At 38.0% G+C, this 18,148-nt stretch overlaps 1 protein-coding gene across 1 annotated transcript in view; it reads left to right on the top strand.

Moving 5' to 3' along the window:
• The window catches only part of TTK (TTK protein kinase), a 144,664-nt gene that overhangs the window by 66,024 nt on the left and 60,492 nt on the right, over positions 1-18,148 (top strand). The window contains exons 10-14 of the mRNA XM_006873279.1: positions 6,719-6,811; positions 11,077-11,234; positions 11,369-11,520; positions 12,607-12,731; positions 16,870-16,950. Coding sequence (XP_006873341.1) covers positions 6,719-6,811; positions 11,077-11,234; positions 11,369-11,520; positions 12,607-12,731; positions 16,870-16,950 — 609 coding nt within the window. The remainder of the gene's footprint in view (positions 1-6,718; positions 6,812-11,076; positions 11,235-11,368; positions 11,521-12,606; positions 12,732-16,869; positions 16,951-18,148) is intronic.

The following is an 18,148-nucleotide window of genomic DNA, read 5'->3' as shown; positions in this document are numbered from 1 at the left end:
CATCTTGAGGCAATTGAAAATACCGTGGCTTGGCTCAGGTGCACCGTAGTCCTCAACTTTTGGACATAGACTAGTAAGCGCCTTTCAGTGCAGCATCAGGTTGTTAAAACATTTCATTTGTATTGTGTCAATTTCTGGAGCCTTGTTTCTTTCTCAACAGTACCATCAGTGAACCTTGGACTTCTTCCTTCAATACCGTTGGTTCTTGATCATATGCTACCTCTTGAAATGGTTGAACATTGACCAATTCATTTTGATATAATAACTGTGTATTCTTTCCATCTTCTTTGGATACTTCTTGAATGGTTCAGTATTTTGTCCATAGACTCCTTCACTATTGCAACTCAAGGCTTAATTTTTTTATTCATTTCATTTACCTTGAGAAATGGCTGAATGTGTTCTTCACTTTTGGTTTTCTATCTCCAGATCTTAGCACATTTCATTATAATATACCTAAATGTCTTCTCGAGCTGTCCTTTGAAAATGTCTGTTCGATCTCTTTTATTTCTTCATTTCTTCCAGTTGTTTTGGCGTCTCTACATTCAAAAGCATGGTAAAATATAAAGGTTAGAAAAATTTCCTTGAACTTTTGAAACTCCTTTTTGTGTTAAAAGCTAAACACAATTACAGGGAATTGGATTTTTTTTTAAAAAAAAAAAAAAAAAAAGAACTTTGAAAAGTTCAAGGAAACGTTTCATTATCTTTTTTTTTTTTTTTAAGTTTTTATTGTGAATTGAGTGCAGTTTACATGGGAGAACATCAGTTTTACACTCATCCTATAGTGTTTCTTTTCATTGCAATGATTACAATCCCCTTCGTGCATCATCATTCAACAGTATTTGCTTTTATTCCCTCTGGTTTCTTTGGATGTACACAAAAACACTCAGGAATTTATAAGCATTTAAACAACCAAAGGGTACACTTTGCAAACTTGCCTCCTGGCTGCCAGCACACAGCCTTTCTCTTTCCATAAGTCCACAGTCCTCAGCTGCTCCCTCTTTTCATGTCCTCGTCTCTGGTGTCGCTACTTTTCTGGATAGGGTCCCACATTCCACTCATGCTCTTCTCCCTTGATGGCCCTAGAGTCCTCTATTCCTGGATTGTAAGATTAACTGCTTCCCCCTTTTTGTTACAAAACTTCTACCTTTACAGTTGTGACAGTTGCAATTAGTCATGATAACAAATTACTCACTATTGAATCATAAGAATCTTATTCCCATCTCCTTTCACCAGACCCATTTAGACAAGATGAAAACTATTCAGTTGGGATTCTACCTTATCCAGTACACTCTGAAACTAAGCTCCCTCTTGAAAACTTGTAAGCCAGTCACTTCATGCCTTTGTAGCCCCTCCCATTTTAGGTAGCCAATGTCATAAGTTGCCTGTCCCTATCAGCCCTTTGTACAGAGGCAATAGGAATGATCCCTCTCAGTTGGTATGCATGCATAGGTATAGGTCTCATTATCTTTTCACAAACTTTTTGAGCTCCCTTGTATTTTGAGGGTACACAATCCAACCATAACATAGTGAATTGGTACAGGCCAAACAAACAATCAAACATAAGGTACAATTGTTAATAGGCAAAATCGATCAAACTATTCATTAAGATAGGAATGTTTCAGGGGATTTTGAAAGATTGTTGTCTTATAAAGGGTTGTATTCAAAAAGGAATATCATTTTTAAAATAACAGTTGTAGTCCTTCAAAACTGATGTTGAATTAACACGGTTGTATATTGTAAAGCATGTTTTTTAAATGTCAGGTCTTTTTTTAAAAATTTCATTGAGAATTAGATGAAGGTTTATAGAGCAGATCATCAATTTTATATTCTACAACTCACATGCGTTTTGTTTCATCTAATTGATTACAGTCCTCTCAATTTAGCATCACTTATCCCACTTCATCTCTGTGTTTCCTATTCTATTCCTCTTTCTTTCTAACCCTTCTAAAGTTCGTCCTTGGGTACATACTGTCCTCTTGATCTCAACTAGTTGATAATGTTAAGGTTTGCATGTTTCAGTAGTGTTATTGTTCCCCTTGGTAGACCTGTCTGTCCAGTTTGGCTGAAAACTGAGCCACAGGGGTGACTTCATTCTGAACCTGAAGGGGTGACTAAGGGCTACAGTCCTGGGGGTTCCATAATCTCTGTCTGAACAGTAAGCCTGGTCTCAATTAGAAGTTTCAATTCTGTTTTACATTGTTTCCCACTCTATCCAAAATCATCTAATATGATCCCTTTCCAAACAGCTGGTAGTCCTAGCAAGGTACCATCAAGTCTGGTCTCAGGTTTGTGTAGATGGATGTTTGTGTGACCCATTTGTCCACTGGATGAATTGTTTCCATGTATATTCAGTTTTCATCTTTCCTCTAGATAGTTACACCTTAGATGGCCACTCATGAACTGTTCATTTTAAGACCCTAGTTGCTACTTACCAAAGTAGGATGTTGAACATTGTCTTTGTGAATTATGTTATTCCGGTTGACCTTGGTGTGCTCCCTAAGACTATAGTCCTTCGAGACTCCCAGCTGAGCAACTCATTCCCTTAAAGTGTTTGGTTATATCTAAGAATTTATCATAACTTTGCCCCCCATATACTTCTTAATGGAGTCCTGGTGTGATCCTGTAGGATTAGCACAGGATCACAAGATCAGTTGACTCAATGACACTTAACAACAGTGCTTCTCATGTATGAATTTGTTTGCAGTAAAAGTAAATACCCATGTACAAATATCTTTTGCCCAACCTATATATTTGTGGGTATAGGCCTACTCTTCCTCCCACACCTGTTCAGCCTGCTTGTCTATAATTGTATATTGCCTTCCCCTTCACTCAAGTAACACGTGTATTAATTTCTTCCCAAGTTTAAAACAGTCTGTTGTATCTTGAAATCTACTTTGGTGGTGATGGTGGGCCATGGAATCAGTTCCAACTGATAGTGACAATGAATAGTGTTTCCAAGGCTGTAAATCTTTACGGGAGCAGAATGCCTCATTTTTCTCCCATGGAACAACTGTTAGCTTCTAACTGCAGACCTTGAGGTTAGAACCTGACTTGTAACCACTACACTACCAGAGCTCCTTTACTTCCTTTCTATTTGGAAGTTCTATAATTTCACCATTCACACTTTTTACTTTGTAATTATCTTCGTTGCAAATTGATATCTCTGATTCCCTATTTTCAGTCTTGTAGGTTTGTTTTAATTTGGATATATCTCCGTCTGGATTGACTTGTGGATGGTGGTGTCATATATGGCAAACTCAGGTTGTAGTTTATTATTGTTTTTTCTCTGTCCAAAGAACTCCCTTTAGTATTTTTGGTAAGCTTGGTCTGGTTTTTACAAATTCCTTTAATTTCTGCTTATCTGGAAATGTCCTAACTTCACTATCATGTCTGGGACAGATTACTGAGCATACAATTCTTGTTTAGCATTTTTTTCTTTCTGAATTTTATGCATTTCATCTTAATTGCCTTCTTGCTTGCACACTTTCTGCTGAGAGAAATCAGAATTTAGTCTTATTGGTTATTCTACTCTGCTGAGAATGCAGAGCTTAGTCTAATTCATTCTCCTTTGAAAGTAACTTTTCATTTGTCCCGAGCTGCTCTCAGGATTCTTTACTTGTCTTTGATTTTGGAAAGTTTGATTATGGTATGTCTTGATGATTTTCTTTTGGGGTAGATCTTATTTGGGGTTCATTCAGTTTCTTGTATGCATATCTTTTCATCTTTCATGATGTTAGGGAACGTCTCTTCCAATATCTCTTCAACAATTTTCTTTGTGTTGTTTTTGTTTTATCCTTGTTCTGGAATTCCGATCACACATGTTATTCCTCTGGATGGTGTCCCACATAATTCAGCTGCATTCTTTGGGGGTTTTGGTTCTTTTTTCTGATTGTTCTTCTAGCAGATGAATATTAAGAGATATGTCTTCAAGCTCACCAATTGGGCCTTCTTTTACCCCTTCAATGTGTTATAATGTTTTCCTGAATCCTCCTAAAGTTTTATCTTTGTTTTCTTTAATTATGTCTGTAGTTTTCTTGGTCTTTCTTTCAGATTCTTGAAGGTGCCGCTCATTCTTTGAATCTTTTATCAGGTTATTCCAATGCCCTTCCTTCTTCTGAAAGGTCTTCTGGCTTTATATTTGTTCACTTATTAGAGCTGTCTTGTTTCTTCATGTGAACTGAGATTATCTCTGTTTTCTCCACGATATTGTGGTGATGTTGTACTTATATTGATATTGGTGTGTACTTAGGCACCCACCACGTACCTGTCTCTTAGCAGGTGCAGTAGAGAATGTGAGTGTGTGCACTATTCTCTGTTTGCTATTCCTGTAGCAGAGTTGAAGGTGGGTTTGGCTGCTTTGGGCTGTTGTATATCGATAATTAGGGGGAATAGGAGTGGATAAAGGCCCACGTCTGAGGAGGTAGAGTTCAGATGCCTCCAGACTTAAGAGAAGTACACCTGGCATGGCTTCTGCCTCAGGGCTGTCACCAGCCAATGAGTAGGTGATGCTTGAGACTGATCATGCTTTTGGTCATCAGGATGGTGTGGGAAGCAAGGGAAAATGCCACCTTTTTCATCATCTGGTGTCAGGCTGTTGTCTCTATCAAACACTGCTTGCAAACATTCAAAATGGCTGTGTGCATCAGACTAGCTGACAATTCACCCGTCTGTCTCCTTTCTTGCTACTTTGTTCAGCTTCACAATAATCACTATTCTCATATGTATAAGTATTGTTGTTAAGTACTGTCAAGTCAGTTCTGACTCATATAAGCCCTGTGTTGGGTTACCAAGGAGCGGCTGGTGAGTTTGAACCACTGACCTCGTGGTGCAAACTGACCTTTCAGTCCAGTGTTTTATTATACAGCATCATACAAGGACTCCATATATAAGTATATAGCTATTTAAATGCTTTTGCCTAAAGGTCACATTTTTTAGACCTTGATTCAGCCAAATGATTTTGTGTTCTTGCTGTGCTTTTTCTGTCATGCATAAAATCATTGAGTTAAACAAGGGGTTACATCATATGGAAAGGCCCAGCTGCCTATTCACAGAACTAGTAACTTTCACAGTTCCTGGAACATCAAGCATAAGGGAAGGGGAAGGTGTAAGAATGATGGGTGGAAGTTACGTCTGAACTCCTCTCAAACTAAACTTCAGCCAAAGGTGTATTCATATGAGGCAGAGGTCAGACAGACATGCCTCCACCCTCAAACCCTCTTTATTAATTGTGACATCAACTGCCCCTCCCACAACACTTTTCTACTTCTCTTCTGGATTCTATAATTCATTACAATGGCTGCACAGAACTCACAGACCAAGCAAGTTAACAGGTTACATTTCAGTTTCAGAAAAGTTCAAGGTATAGTTCTTCTGGTTATGACTGCCTCTTCTCAGCCATGCTGGCAGGTATACGTCTCTGTGGTCCTCAGCCTCTCAACCACATGGCCCTTTGACCTCTGCCCAGCTCAGGCAATGTTACAAAGCACTTAGTGTTGCCAGTAAATTCTCAAAGGGTATGCTACTCCACCATTAGTCTCAACCTAAATCCATTCATTCCATGGGGTTAGCAAACCTGCTCCTCCAATTAAGTGCCTAGAGGCAACCCACTCTGCAAGTGAACCTCCTGCCTGAAGGCACTCAGCTTGCTTGCTCCATGGGCTGGAAAGCCCACCACTCTGTCTTGTGCTCTTGGTGTTGTTGCTGCTGCTCCTTTACCACCCTTTTGCCGCTCCCCTGGTATCACAGCTCTATGAGTCCTGGATCAAGGAGGTTCAGCATACAAGAGTCTTCAGATCCAAAGGATGCACTCATTCCACTCCTGACTTTTCTTTCTTGATGGTAGTATGATTCCCCCTTCCTGCTTCTCAGATGGCTCATCTTAAAACTAGTGGGATGGCAAATTGACTAATCCCCTTGTTAAATCTCCATACACCTGTTTTGCATGTTCCCACCCAGTCGTTTGATGGGAGTTTTATAAAGACTGTGGCTAGAAGAGCCAGCAGTAATTCATTGTACCACAGGGAGATTAAAGGATCAAGTTATATAGTATATCAGTTGGAACTTTTGCCAAAGAAAATGTCAAAGTTCTAAGAATTTAAGTAACTCATTTAACATCTCCCAGCAAACCAAGTACATTGCTGAAACAAATTTGTCTGATTGGCTCTGGAGTGCCTACTACCTTAGAACATTGACTTCTTAATAATATATTCTTAGATAAGGAAAATGGTAATGATATAGTTGTATGCATGGAGGTATATAAGTATAAAGAATAGGAGGGAAAAATTAAAGAATGATAACTTATGAGTTTGGATATTGGAAGCCTGGTGTAGCACTGTAGGATAAGCACTCTACCACAAGGTCAGTTTAAAGCGCAAGGTTAGTGATTAAAACACACCAGGCACTCCTCAGAAACCCTATACCAGGTCGTAACCGACTTAACGGCACTCAAAAACAGCAACAACAACAACATATTGGATGTTAATGTTTTTTTCCCCTCCTTTAGGGCTTATGTAAAAAAAAAGTAATCAATGAAGGATACTTGGGAAATTTGTCTGTCTGTTCATTTAATGATTTTATTTGACTGAAGCATATAGAACAAGTTCCCTTTTTAAAAAATACTGAGTACTTATGATTATTTCAAAAATAGAAGCGTTTTGAATACTGGCTAGGTTTTTTAACATATTCTTTAAACTTTTGTTTATATATTTTACTTGTTTAGATTTCATCATCCTCTTCAACAAATGAATGCATTACAGTTAAAGGAAGAATTTATTCCATATTGAAGCAGGTAGGAAGTGGAGGTTCAAGTAAGGTAAGTATTTCAAATACTAAATGAATAAAAATATTCCAAACTTTACTTTTTTTTCTTTTGTGGCTGGCTCTTCTTCGTTAACCTCTAGGGATTTGTATCACCCTTTCTTTAAAGGGCCTTCTGATCCCCTGCCCTCATCACTTCTCAACCATTGACCTTAGTTTTCCTCCTCTTAAATTGACCATTCCTTTTCAATCTTTTCCATATTCTGATCTTATTGGTTGAAATGCCCTGCTGTTCAGGTCTTGACCTCTGCTTTTTTTCTCCTAACTCATTACTGTGGTGCTCTCAACCGAGTTCATGGTTTTGAATTTTAGACTTATCCAACTAGGGAGTCCTGGTGGTTGGTACAGTGGTTAAGTGCTCAACTACTAACTGAACGGTCGTTGGTTTAAACCTATCAGCCACTGCATGATAGAAAGATGTGGCAGGTCTGCTTCCATAAAGATTATAGCCTTGGAGACAGTTCTACCCTGTCCTAGCGGCGCTATGAGTCAGAATCTAATTGGGGCTGTAAGTGTATACAACCAAGTGTTCTGCATTTCTTCTTGAGTTTTGCTAAGCATTTAAGTAAACTCTTGAGACTTTACTCCTGTCACAGCTCCTAATCTTCTTTCAGTTTTTTAAATGTCTTTTGTTTATTTTATTTTCCTGGTTAAAACATCCAATAGAGTGTTTTCAACATAAAAGGAATTTAAATCATCTTACTTATTCAAGAAGCCTTCAAAAAGTTTGTGGAGAAATTCCATTATCTTTTTTTTTTAAGTTTTTATTATGAATTATATGATAGTTTAAATGGGAGAACATTAACTTTACATTCATCCGATTGTTATTTCGCTTCATTGCCATGGTTACAATCCCCTCAGTGCCTCATCAAACATCCAAAGGGTACACCTCGCAAGCCTGCCCCCTGGTCGTCAGCACACAATCCCTGTCCCTCCCTGGGTCTACAGTCCTGAATCGATCCATCTCTCCACGTCATTGCCTCTGCCTCCATCTCTGGTGTCACTGCTTCTCTGGATAGGATCCCACACTCTGCTCCTCTCCCTTGATGGTCCCAGGGCCCTCTGCTCCTGGACTGCAAAGTCAACCACTCCCCTCCTTTTGTTACAATACATCTACCTTTACATTTCCAGTCCTTACAGTCAGTCCTGATATCAGTTATTCACTCTTGTACCACAAGAGTCTTATCCCCATCTCCTTACATCAGCCCTGTCCAGACAGATTGGAAACCATTCAGTGGAGAGTCTACCTTCCTGCGTAACCCTCTTTATCTAGGCTCCCTCTTAAAAGCTTGTAAGCCAGTCACTTCTTGCCTTTATAGCCACCCACCAACCCCATCCCACCCCCCATTTTGGGTAGCTGTTGTCTAAGTTACCCATCCCTATCTACCCTTTGTACTGAAGGGGTGGGAATGGTCCTCACTATAAAGATTTGCTCCCTCTTTTAAGCTACTACATCCATAGGTATAGATCAAGTTCATCAAATTGTATCAGGTTACACTTTTTTTCCTCTTCTTTCTTCTTCTAATTGAGCTCTAATCATCAGCCATTGAAGCTAGGTCAGTCAAATGTGTACTATTTGCAAGTATGGGTGTTCCTGTGTATTTCCCCACATTTCTTATCAGCTGGATGCTTCACTCTCTGCTCTAGTCCTCTGTGGCCATGTCCCTGTCTCTGGGACCAAGAGTCCCTAGGACTTGCCATACTGCTGGCCAACCAGGTCTTAACCCAGGTTCATAGGAGTCTATTGAATGTGGTCGGACTTAGCTCACAACTTGATTGCTGTTTTTCTCCCACTTCCCCATATCTGTGGTCAGACCACATACCTGCTTGTGTATTCCCCTTGAGTCTTAGTCTTGCAAGGGGGGTTGCCCTGGAGGGACCTAACCACTTGCCTTGATGGTGGACAGCTTGCTTGTTCTTACAGTAATCAATTGGACTACTGTTCGTGTTTTTGATTTTTCCTGCCGATCTTTCTTTCAAGAAGTATCTTTGGTTCTAGCGCTCCAGGCTGGTCTGCCCATCCTTTCAAGTGGAGATTTCCCACCTCAGAAGATTCAGGGTGGGGATCAGGATTCCACCTATGGTCTTATGTAATGCAAAGGCCCCGCAGGAAGCCTCTCCTTCACTGGGCAAGTTCTGACCCCATTTTAGGTATTCCAATCAGTTACAGGCTGAAGACAGACTTATAAGCTTTCTATAGTGATGTTTCTGGCTGTACCTTTCTCTCCATCTCAAGTGTCTATTTTACAATGGTATGCAAAGGACAACAACATTCAAAAGACAGCCAAGCATCTTAACATTATTTCCCCTCTTTTACCCATTCAAACTATGCCTGAATCCCTGTATTCCAGAACCCTGTTGTTCCAAGGTTGTGCGGACATTATTATTTATCTCTGTCTCACTTAGCCCATGCAAACCTGTCTTGTTCTCCCATCCACCTTGTTCTTCCATTCCCCTCCCCACATTGAGTGTGTGTTTTGTTGTTTTTATGCTTTCTGATTGCCTCCAGACGGATGTGATCAGGAGAAGGGCTTCCTTTTTCATTCTTCTTTAACTCAGAGTAACTATCACAGGTGTTGTCTGCCTTCCTGGTGTATGGCAGTTGGTATTGGTTCTTGTCTGGACTATGGGATTTTATAGGGTGTGATTTTAGCTCGACTGTATGACAGCAATTGCTATCTCTCCGTGGGTAATGTAGGGAGAGAAAGAGCCTCATAAAGGTAAAAGGGGGAACTAAAAAAAAAAACAGCAAAAAATATCAGATTAGATACTGTAGTCTATAATCACAGAAAAGAGAGAAGAGAGACAGAGGGAAAAAAAAAATCTGTAGCCTAATATGGGTATGACTTTAGTATTCTCTTTCAGCTTCTTGCCTTCAAGGCCACCTGAGAAATTTCAGGATGCCACTGTTGGTTGTTAAGATGTAACTCAGGATTTAATTTTTGGCCTGTTTCGTTTTTCGTTCTGTCTCTCCCACTCCACAATCCCCATTCTAACCTGTTTCCTAGTGAGAAACAGTTCAGGGCCAGCTGTGGCTGTTTTGAGCTGCTGGTTGATTTTTTTGAAGACTCTGCCTCTTTAAATTTGAGGAAGTCTGTGCACATGCATAATAGAACCCTGAAGCCGTGGGGATGTAGGGGGGTGTCCACTCACTCAACCCCTCTAGTCACCAGAATGGAGGTGCGTAGAAAGCAAGAGGCCAATGAACAGATACCAAAAAAACAAACCAAACAGAACAAAACAAAACTAATGTAATGTCAACACCTTTGTATCAGAAGTTTCCGCAGGCATCAGTCTGTGGTGGGTCTCCTCGCTGCCCTGTTTGGTCTCACCTCTTGGTTTGCCCAAGGTGTCGGCTCCAGGCTGCTGAGCCCAGCACCTTTGAAAGTACAAGATTTCTTGCATCCACTACAGGTTCCACTGGCTATAAGCCTTCAAACTTTTTAACTATTCTTATATACGTGGCTCAGAGTTTTGGAGCTATCCCCTGAACCTATTTCATCTGGTATTCAGTATTACTGCTGACAGAGATCTTCACTGCACTTCTGCCCTATCCGCCATCAAGCCCCACCCCCTCCATGATCTTTTTAGTTCCATTTTTCTATGAAAATTTTAAGCCCCCTCATATGTTAATAAGGAACAGTGGTAGCATAGTGGTTATGAATTGGGCTGTGAACCTTAAGGTCAGCAGTTCGAAACTACCAGCTGTTCCACTGGAGAAACATGAGGCTTTCTGTTCCCGTAAAGATTTACAGCCTCGGAAACCCTGTATGAGTTGGAACTGACTCCACAGCACATAGCCGCCAACCACCATATGTTAATATGAAACCTTTTTAAGGTTTACAGCTATAACTTATTGAATACTTGTTATTGTAGATGGTTGGAAACAGATTATTAGTGCCATGTTCTGGTTAATATTTTTCCTTCTGTATTCATAAAATGGGAGCAGTGACTCCATACAATTAGCACTGGACTGTGAACCACAAGATTATCGGTTTGAACCTGATAACTGCTCTGTGGAAGAAAGATGAGGCTTTCTGGTCCCACAAAGATTTAAAAAGCCTCAGAAACCCTATACATGGTTGCTATGAGTCAGAACCGACTCAGTGGCACTACAAAACATACAACAGGCTAAGAAGCTTTTAATTGGTTACGCCAGTATTTCCTTCAGAATTTTCTCAACATAACATTTTGTCTAATAAATATGTGATAGTATATGCTTAATGTATTCTAAACTCTTTTCTTTGAACTATTATTTAGGTATTTCAGGTGTTAAATGAAAAGAAACAGATACATGCTATAAAATACGTGAACTTAGAAGAAGCAGATAATCAAACTATTGATAGTTACAGGAATGAAATAGCTTATTTGAATAAATTACAACAACACAGTGATAAGATCATCCGACTTTATGATTAGTAAGTTTTTAAAAAAATTTTTTAATGAAAATTCATCTTTGTGTGTGTGGCTATAATTCTGGTAAATACTTAGTAAGGATTATTATAACTCAGCTATTTATTATTTTGTTGCTGTTATTTCCTTTTATCTACAGTGAAATCACTGACCATTGCATATACATGGTAATGGAGTGTGGAAATATTGATCTTAATAGTTGGCTTAAAAAGAAAAAATCTATCAACCCATGGGAACGCAAGAGTTACTGGAAAAATATGTTGGAGGCTGTTCATACAATTCATCAACATGGTATTTTAAAAAATTTCTTCATATATAAAGTTAAAATTTTTATGTCTTTTTAGAATAGTGACTCTGAAATAGTGTTATCTTAGAGAAATACTGCTCTCATGTCAAAATAGTAGACATTGGCCATTTTATTTAAAAATTGGAAGTTTATTTTTAAATGAAGGAAGAAAACATTGCTAATTCAGGAGATAGCGGACATGAACTCAAGTCCCACATCCATTATGAGAAAGAATGTATGTTTCTTGATATTAGCATAGTTCATAATCATCATCTGCAAATAACTATTATTTGCAAGTCTGAGATTTTGTGATTCAGGCATTCTAAAAGTGTCATTATTTATTTATTTCACTCATTGTCCTAATCAGTTTATATTTTATTCTCTGTTTGGGTGTTTGGTTTTATTCTTTTTTATTTTTAGCAATACCTTCTTGGTTGTGAGAGTTGGTTGTTTTTTGTTTTTTTTTTTTTAGGGTTTCTCTGCTTTTCCCCTGTACTTTTTCTCGTCTTTTTTTTTCTTTCTTTCTTAATTGTCAGCATTGGTCATTGTAATTTGTCTCTGCCTATGTGTACCTTCTTTTAAGTTAGAAGATAATTCATTAGTGAGCAACATCAAGCCCATAGAGATGGAGATATGAGAAGCATTAGAGTCTTGCTACCTGGTAGTGTGATTTAAGGATGCCCCTGATATGCTGTGAGTCACAGTGGCTAAGAGTATAGGCTCTGGAGCCAGATAGCCTGGGCTCAACTCATGGTCCCGTCACTTGTGGTCTTGAGTAAGTGATTTACAGCCTTTAACTTTAGTTTCTCAATATGAAAATGGGAATGATAGTAATGCTTATCCCCCCTTCCTAGAGTAAGGATGATAAAAATACTGAAATCTGAAAAGGATTAAATGATTCAATACCAGAAAAGTACTTAAAATGGTGCCTGGCACACAGCAGATGGTGTATAAGTATTTGTAGAATATATAAAAAATAATTCATTTGAATTGACTGACTGAAGGTACCAACTTGGTATGTAGATTGTGAAATATCTTACTTTTAGAATGTTTTACGTTGTTTAATTTTATAGTGGGTTTTTATTTTGAAGGTATTGTTCACAGTGATTTGAAACCTGCTAACTTTCTAATAGTTGATGGAATGCTAAAGCTAATTGATTTTGGGATTGCAAACCAAATGCAACCAGATACCACAAGTATTGTTAAAGATTCTCAGGTAAGATTTTTAATGAATGTTGTTAGTTACCACTCTGTAGAGTTCGATTCTTTTTCACAGTGAAGTGTAATTTGCTAGTTGTTGTTGTCGAAGTGCCATTGAGTCAGTTCTGACCCATAGTGACCCTGTATAGGGTTTCCGAGGAACAATAATTTGCTAGAGATTTATTTTTATCTATCTCATTCCGCAAAGGATTTGAAGCCTTTTAATAAGAAATGTATTCTATAACTGTAAAATCAAAATCAAAACTATAATTACAGTTAATAAAATTTATAGTAGAAAGTCAAGATCAGGTAGAAATATAGTGTCTGGCCATTTTGAATGCTCTTCCTATAGCTGAGGTGGTGGTTGTTAAGTGCCATCAACTCAGTTCTGACTCATAGCAACCTGTATAGGGTTTCTGAGGAGTGACTGGTAGGTTTGAACTGTAGACAGTGTTGTTGGCAGTCCAGTGCCTATCCTACAGTGCCACATCTATACTCCATAGCTGAGGTGTTTTGTTGTTATACATCATCAAGTTGGCTCCGACTCATAGCCCCATATCAGGTTTCCTAGGAGCAGGTGATGGATTTGAACTTCTGCCCTTGAGGTCTAGTGCATTATCCTCTAGCACTACACCAGGAATCCATAACTGATGTCGTGATCTATTAATACCTGCTTAGGAATTCACCTTAGTTAGTATCTAAAATTGACCTCAGCATTTCACTTAGAGTTTCCTGATACCCACCAAATAGGGAACTGGAGTTACTTGTTTTTCATTGTCCATGAGGTAATGAAATTCTGTTTTCCACATTAGCAAAGTTTTACCTATCACATAAATCTGAAATATATTTCTTTAAAAAAAAAAATTATTGTGAATTGAGAGAATGTCTATAAAATAAATTTAAGTAGGCTATTATATTAGAATGTCATAATAAATATTGCTCTGAATAGCATTTTTATAATATTTTATTGAGATTTATCCTTTAAAAACTAAAGCAATGCCACCAAGCTATTAAGTCAAAAATGATCCTGCTTGCAACAAGATAATACGGTTCATGTATACAAATTTCTGGTGTGAATCTGCCTTAATCTTAAGAATAAATCTCAGTGAAGTATTATTTTTTATTTTATTCCTCCCTTATAGGAAGAATAGATGAACAGATTGCCCTTCAGATAATTCTAGTTAACTATCATTCACTTTATCAAAAATATGAGTGAACATTAGTGAAAACCAGCTTGATGTTATATTCTATGACAAGACCCTAAATAAAAGTAAGATCATTCCTTTTATTAATAAAATTTGTTGTTGAATACCATGGAGTTGGTACCGACTCATAGTGACCTTATGCACAGCAGAACGAAACACTGCCCAATCCTGAGCCAACATCACTACTGTTGCCATGCTTGAGTATCCATCAATGCTGCCACCAGGCCAATCCATCTTGTTGGGGGTGTTCCTATTTTTCTCTGACCCTCCACCTTCGCAAACATGATATCCTTCTCCAGCAACTGGTCCCTCCTGACAATATGTCCGAAGAGATGAAGTTTGGTCATCTTGGGTCCAAGGAGCACTCTGGCTGCACTTCTTCCAAAACGGTTCTATTGGTTCTTTTGGCAGCCCATGGCCCTTTCAATATTCTCCTCCAACACCATAACTCAAATGCGTCAATTCTTCTACAGTCTTCCTTATTTACTGTCCAGCTTTCACATGCATATGAGGTTATTGAAAATACCATGGCTTGGGTCAGGCGCACCTTAGTCTTCAAGCTGACATCTTTGCTGTTCAAAAAAGGTCTTGTGCCTCAGATTTGCCTAATGCATCCTTTGATTTCTTGACTGCTGCTTCCGTGAGTGTTGATAGTTGATCCACAAAGAATGAAGTCCTTGACAACGTCAGTCTTTCCTCTGTTGATAAGAATGTTATTTATTGGTCCAGTGATGAGGATTTTTATTTTCTTTACATTGAGTGTAATCCATACCGAAGGCTGTGCTCTTTGATCTTCATCAGTAAATGTTTTAAGTCTTCTTGACTTTCAGCAAGTAAAGTTGTATCATGTGCATATCGCAGATTGTTAATGAGTCTTCCTCCAATCCTGATGCCACATTTTTCTTCATAGAACCCAGCTTCTCGGATTATTTGCTCAGCATACAGGTTGAGTAAGTATGGTGAAAGAATATAACCCTGTCAGACACCTTTCTTAATTTTAAACCATTCAGTGTTTCCATGTTCTGTTCGAACAACTGCCTCTTGGTCCATGTACAGATTCCTCATGAGCACAATTAAGTGTTCCGGGATACTGATACTTCGCAGTGTTGTCCATAGCTTGTCATGATCCACACAATTGAAAGCCTTTGCATATTCAACAAAGCACAGATAAACATATTTCTGATATTCTCTGCTTTCAGCCAAGATCCATAGGACATCAGCAATGATATCCCTCGTTCCACAGCCTCTTCTGAATCCAGTTTGAACGTCTGGAAGTTCTCTGTCAATGTATGCTTGCAGCCATTTCTGTATCGCCTTTAGTAAAACTTTACTCGCATGGGATCTCAAAAAATCATTGTCCAATGATTTCCACGTTCCATTGCGTCACCTCTCTTTGGAATGGACACTAAATCTCTTCCAATCAGTCGGCCAGATAGTTGTCTTCCAAATTTCTTGTCATAAATGAGCATGTGCCTCCTGTACCACCTCACTTTCTTGAAAGATTTCAGTTTTTATTCCATCAATTCCTGGTGCCTTTCTCTTTGCCAATTCCTTCAATGCACCTTGTACTTCCTCCTTCGGTATCACTGGCTCTTGATCCTATGCTACCTCTTGAAATGGTTGAACACTAACCATTTCCTTTTGGTACAGTGATTCTGTGTATTCCTTCCATCTTCTCTTGATGCTTTCTGTATCATTCAATAATTTGCCCAGAGAATCCTTCAATAACAAAAGTCGAGTCTTGAATTTTTTTCTTCAGTTCCCCCAGCTTGAGAAATGCTGAGCGTGTTCTTCCTTTTTGGTTTTCTGATCCCAGATCTTTGCACATTTTGTTATATTTGGCTTTATCTTCTTGAGCTAATCTTCGAAATTTTCTGTTCAGCTCTTGTACCTCCTCATTTCTTCCATTTGCATTATAAAGTGACATAATCTTTTTTTTTAATTGTGAGTTTAGTGTTACCGACAGTTCATCCATTTTACATTTAGCAAATCATACACTTTATCGTGATTGCAGTTCCCTCAGTGTAGCATTGCTTAGCATATTTCCTCACTGTCTTTCTGATTTCCATTCCTCCTCCTCTCCCTACCTTTCTGATTTTGTCCTTAAGTAAATGCTGCCTTTTTGAATAGTATGGCTCGTGTGTGCCAGATCTGGTAGTGTAGTGGTTACGAATTGGGCTGTGAACCTCAAGGTCAGCAGTCTGAAACTGCCAGCTGTTCTGCTGGAGAAAGATGAGGCGTTCTGCTCCCATAGAGATTTACAGCCTTGGAAACCCTGTACAGGGTCGCTATGAGTCAGAACTGATACCACGGCACATAACAACAAAAACAATCATGTTATAGGAACTCTTGCTTAATTTAGATGTACACCCCATCTTAGTTTAGACATGGGCTCAAGGTGTATGTGGAAATAAACCATACTGCTCTTGTTTGTATATTGGTTGGCTTATGAAAAAAAAAAAAATTAGGTCTATTCTGATGTAGAAATGACTGATTAGGTTCCTCAAAGTGTATGACCATTAATATAACTTTAGGCTGGCCAGGTTATACGGCTGACATTATTAGTTACCCTCTATAATAAATGTGCACTCCTGGTGTAGTACTGTAGGATCAGCACTGGACTGTGAATCACAAAAGTCAGCAGTTCAAACCTACTAGCTGCTCCTCGGAAACCCTATATAGGGTCCCTATGAGTTGGAACTGACTTGACAACACTTAACAACAACATAACGATATATAAATTCAGCATTCTAAAAGGAATTAATTTTCTAACCAATTTATTTCACTGATGTTATAAAGAAGTTTGACGTTTATCTTAACATTGTTTGAAATTATTGTAAATTTTTAGGTAAAATAATGAAATCTGTAATTATTACAATGCTCTAAGAATATATTTTTTAAAACTAAAACATTTTTATTAATTTGTGTTTTCTGTGACTTGGAAAATAGGTTGGCACAGTCAATTATATGCCTCCAGAATCGATCAAAGATATGTCTTCCTCAAGAGAGAATGGGAAATTAAAATCAAAGGTACGGTAAAAATGGTTTACAGTCCATTCATCTGGCATCATTAATGAATGGACTTACTTCTTTTAAGTTCTGAACTTTGGAGCCATTGCAGAGACACCTTTTCTAAATTAAGCAGATTGTTATGGAATTCAATTTTGCCCTTCTTTATTGCCTGTATATTGTTATTCTAATATTCTGCTTTTAATATGGGGATACCTCACAGTATACGCCTATAAGAATTGCCTCTTTGATAATTTTTCGAGTTTTAAAAATTAAAAAATAATTTTATAAAAAATTAGTTCTGAAAAGAACATTGACTTAATAACCTTTGAAGTGCTTTTCATTTCCATTTGGATTCTAACATTTATATTGCTCCATTTCTTTATGAATTCTGTATTTTTAAGTACAATTGATAAGTGTAATTTTTCCAGACTAGGGTCTGCCACTGGCTACTTTCCTACTTACCTTATTTCAGCCACCGTCATTTCAATGAGTTTTGTCATCCGTAACTTTTGTCAGAGGTCCATTTTGCCTTACATAATGCCCACAGTTGCTATACTTTTTGAAGTTTTCCTTTCTCTATAACAAGGTAACTGAGTGGATACAAGCACACGTTATTGTCCAGAGTCCTGAATTCAAGTCACAGCTCTGCCTCTTTGTGAACAACTGTTTTTGGGCTAGTGACTTAACTTACCTAATTTCCTCATGTATAAATTGAGTTTGTAAACAATACATACTTGAAAAGTAATTAAGGACCAAATGAGAAAGAGTGTAAAGCACTTAGTGCATTGTCCAGCTCAAAATAATTACTTGCTATACTTCTATTTGCTAAATTAGTTCTGGTTTTTAAATATCTTTTCAAATAACTGACATAAAATCATGCAAAATGTTCTTCTATTTTAACATTCTTTTAACATGTGTTTAGCTTTGATTTTTTTCTTAATATCTGAAATTTTTCTTTTTTTTTCTTTTTGGTTAGTATTAAAATAAAGGTTTATTGTTATTAAAACTCAGGGTTCCGTTTCATTTATCAGTTCTATTTTTATTTGCTCTCTAACAGATTTCTTCTTTTATCTTTATTAATTTAGTCTTTCTATTAATGCTGAGCATATTCTTTCTCTTTGGTTTTCTGACTCCAGGTCTTTGTACATTTTGTTTTAATATTTGGCTTTGTCTTCTCGAGCTGACCTTTGAAATTTTCTGTTCAGCTCTTGGCCCT

The sequence above is a fragment of the Chrysochloris asiatica genome, unplaced genomic scaffold (genome assembly GCF_000296735.1).
Source record: "Chrysochloris asiatica unplaced genomic scaffold, ChrAsi1.0 scaffold00233, whole genome shotgun sequence".
NCBI lineage: Eukaryota > Metazoa > Chordata > Mammalia > Afrosoricida > Chrysochloridae > Chrysochloris > Chrysochloris asiatica.
The sequence above is the reverse complement of the archived record's forward strand: the minus strand, read 5'-3'. Positions and strand labels throughout refer to the sequence as shown.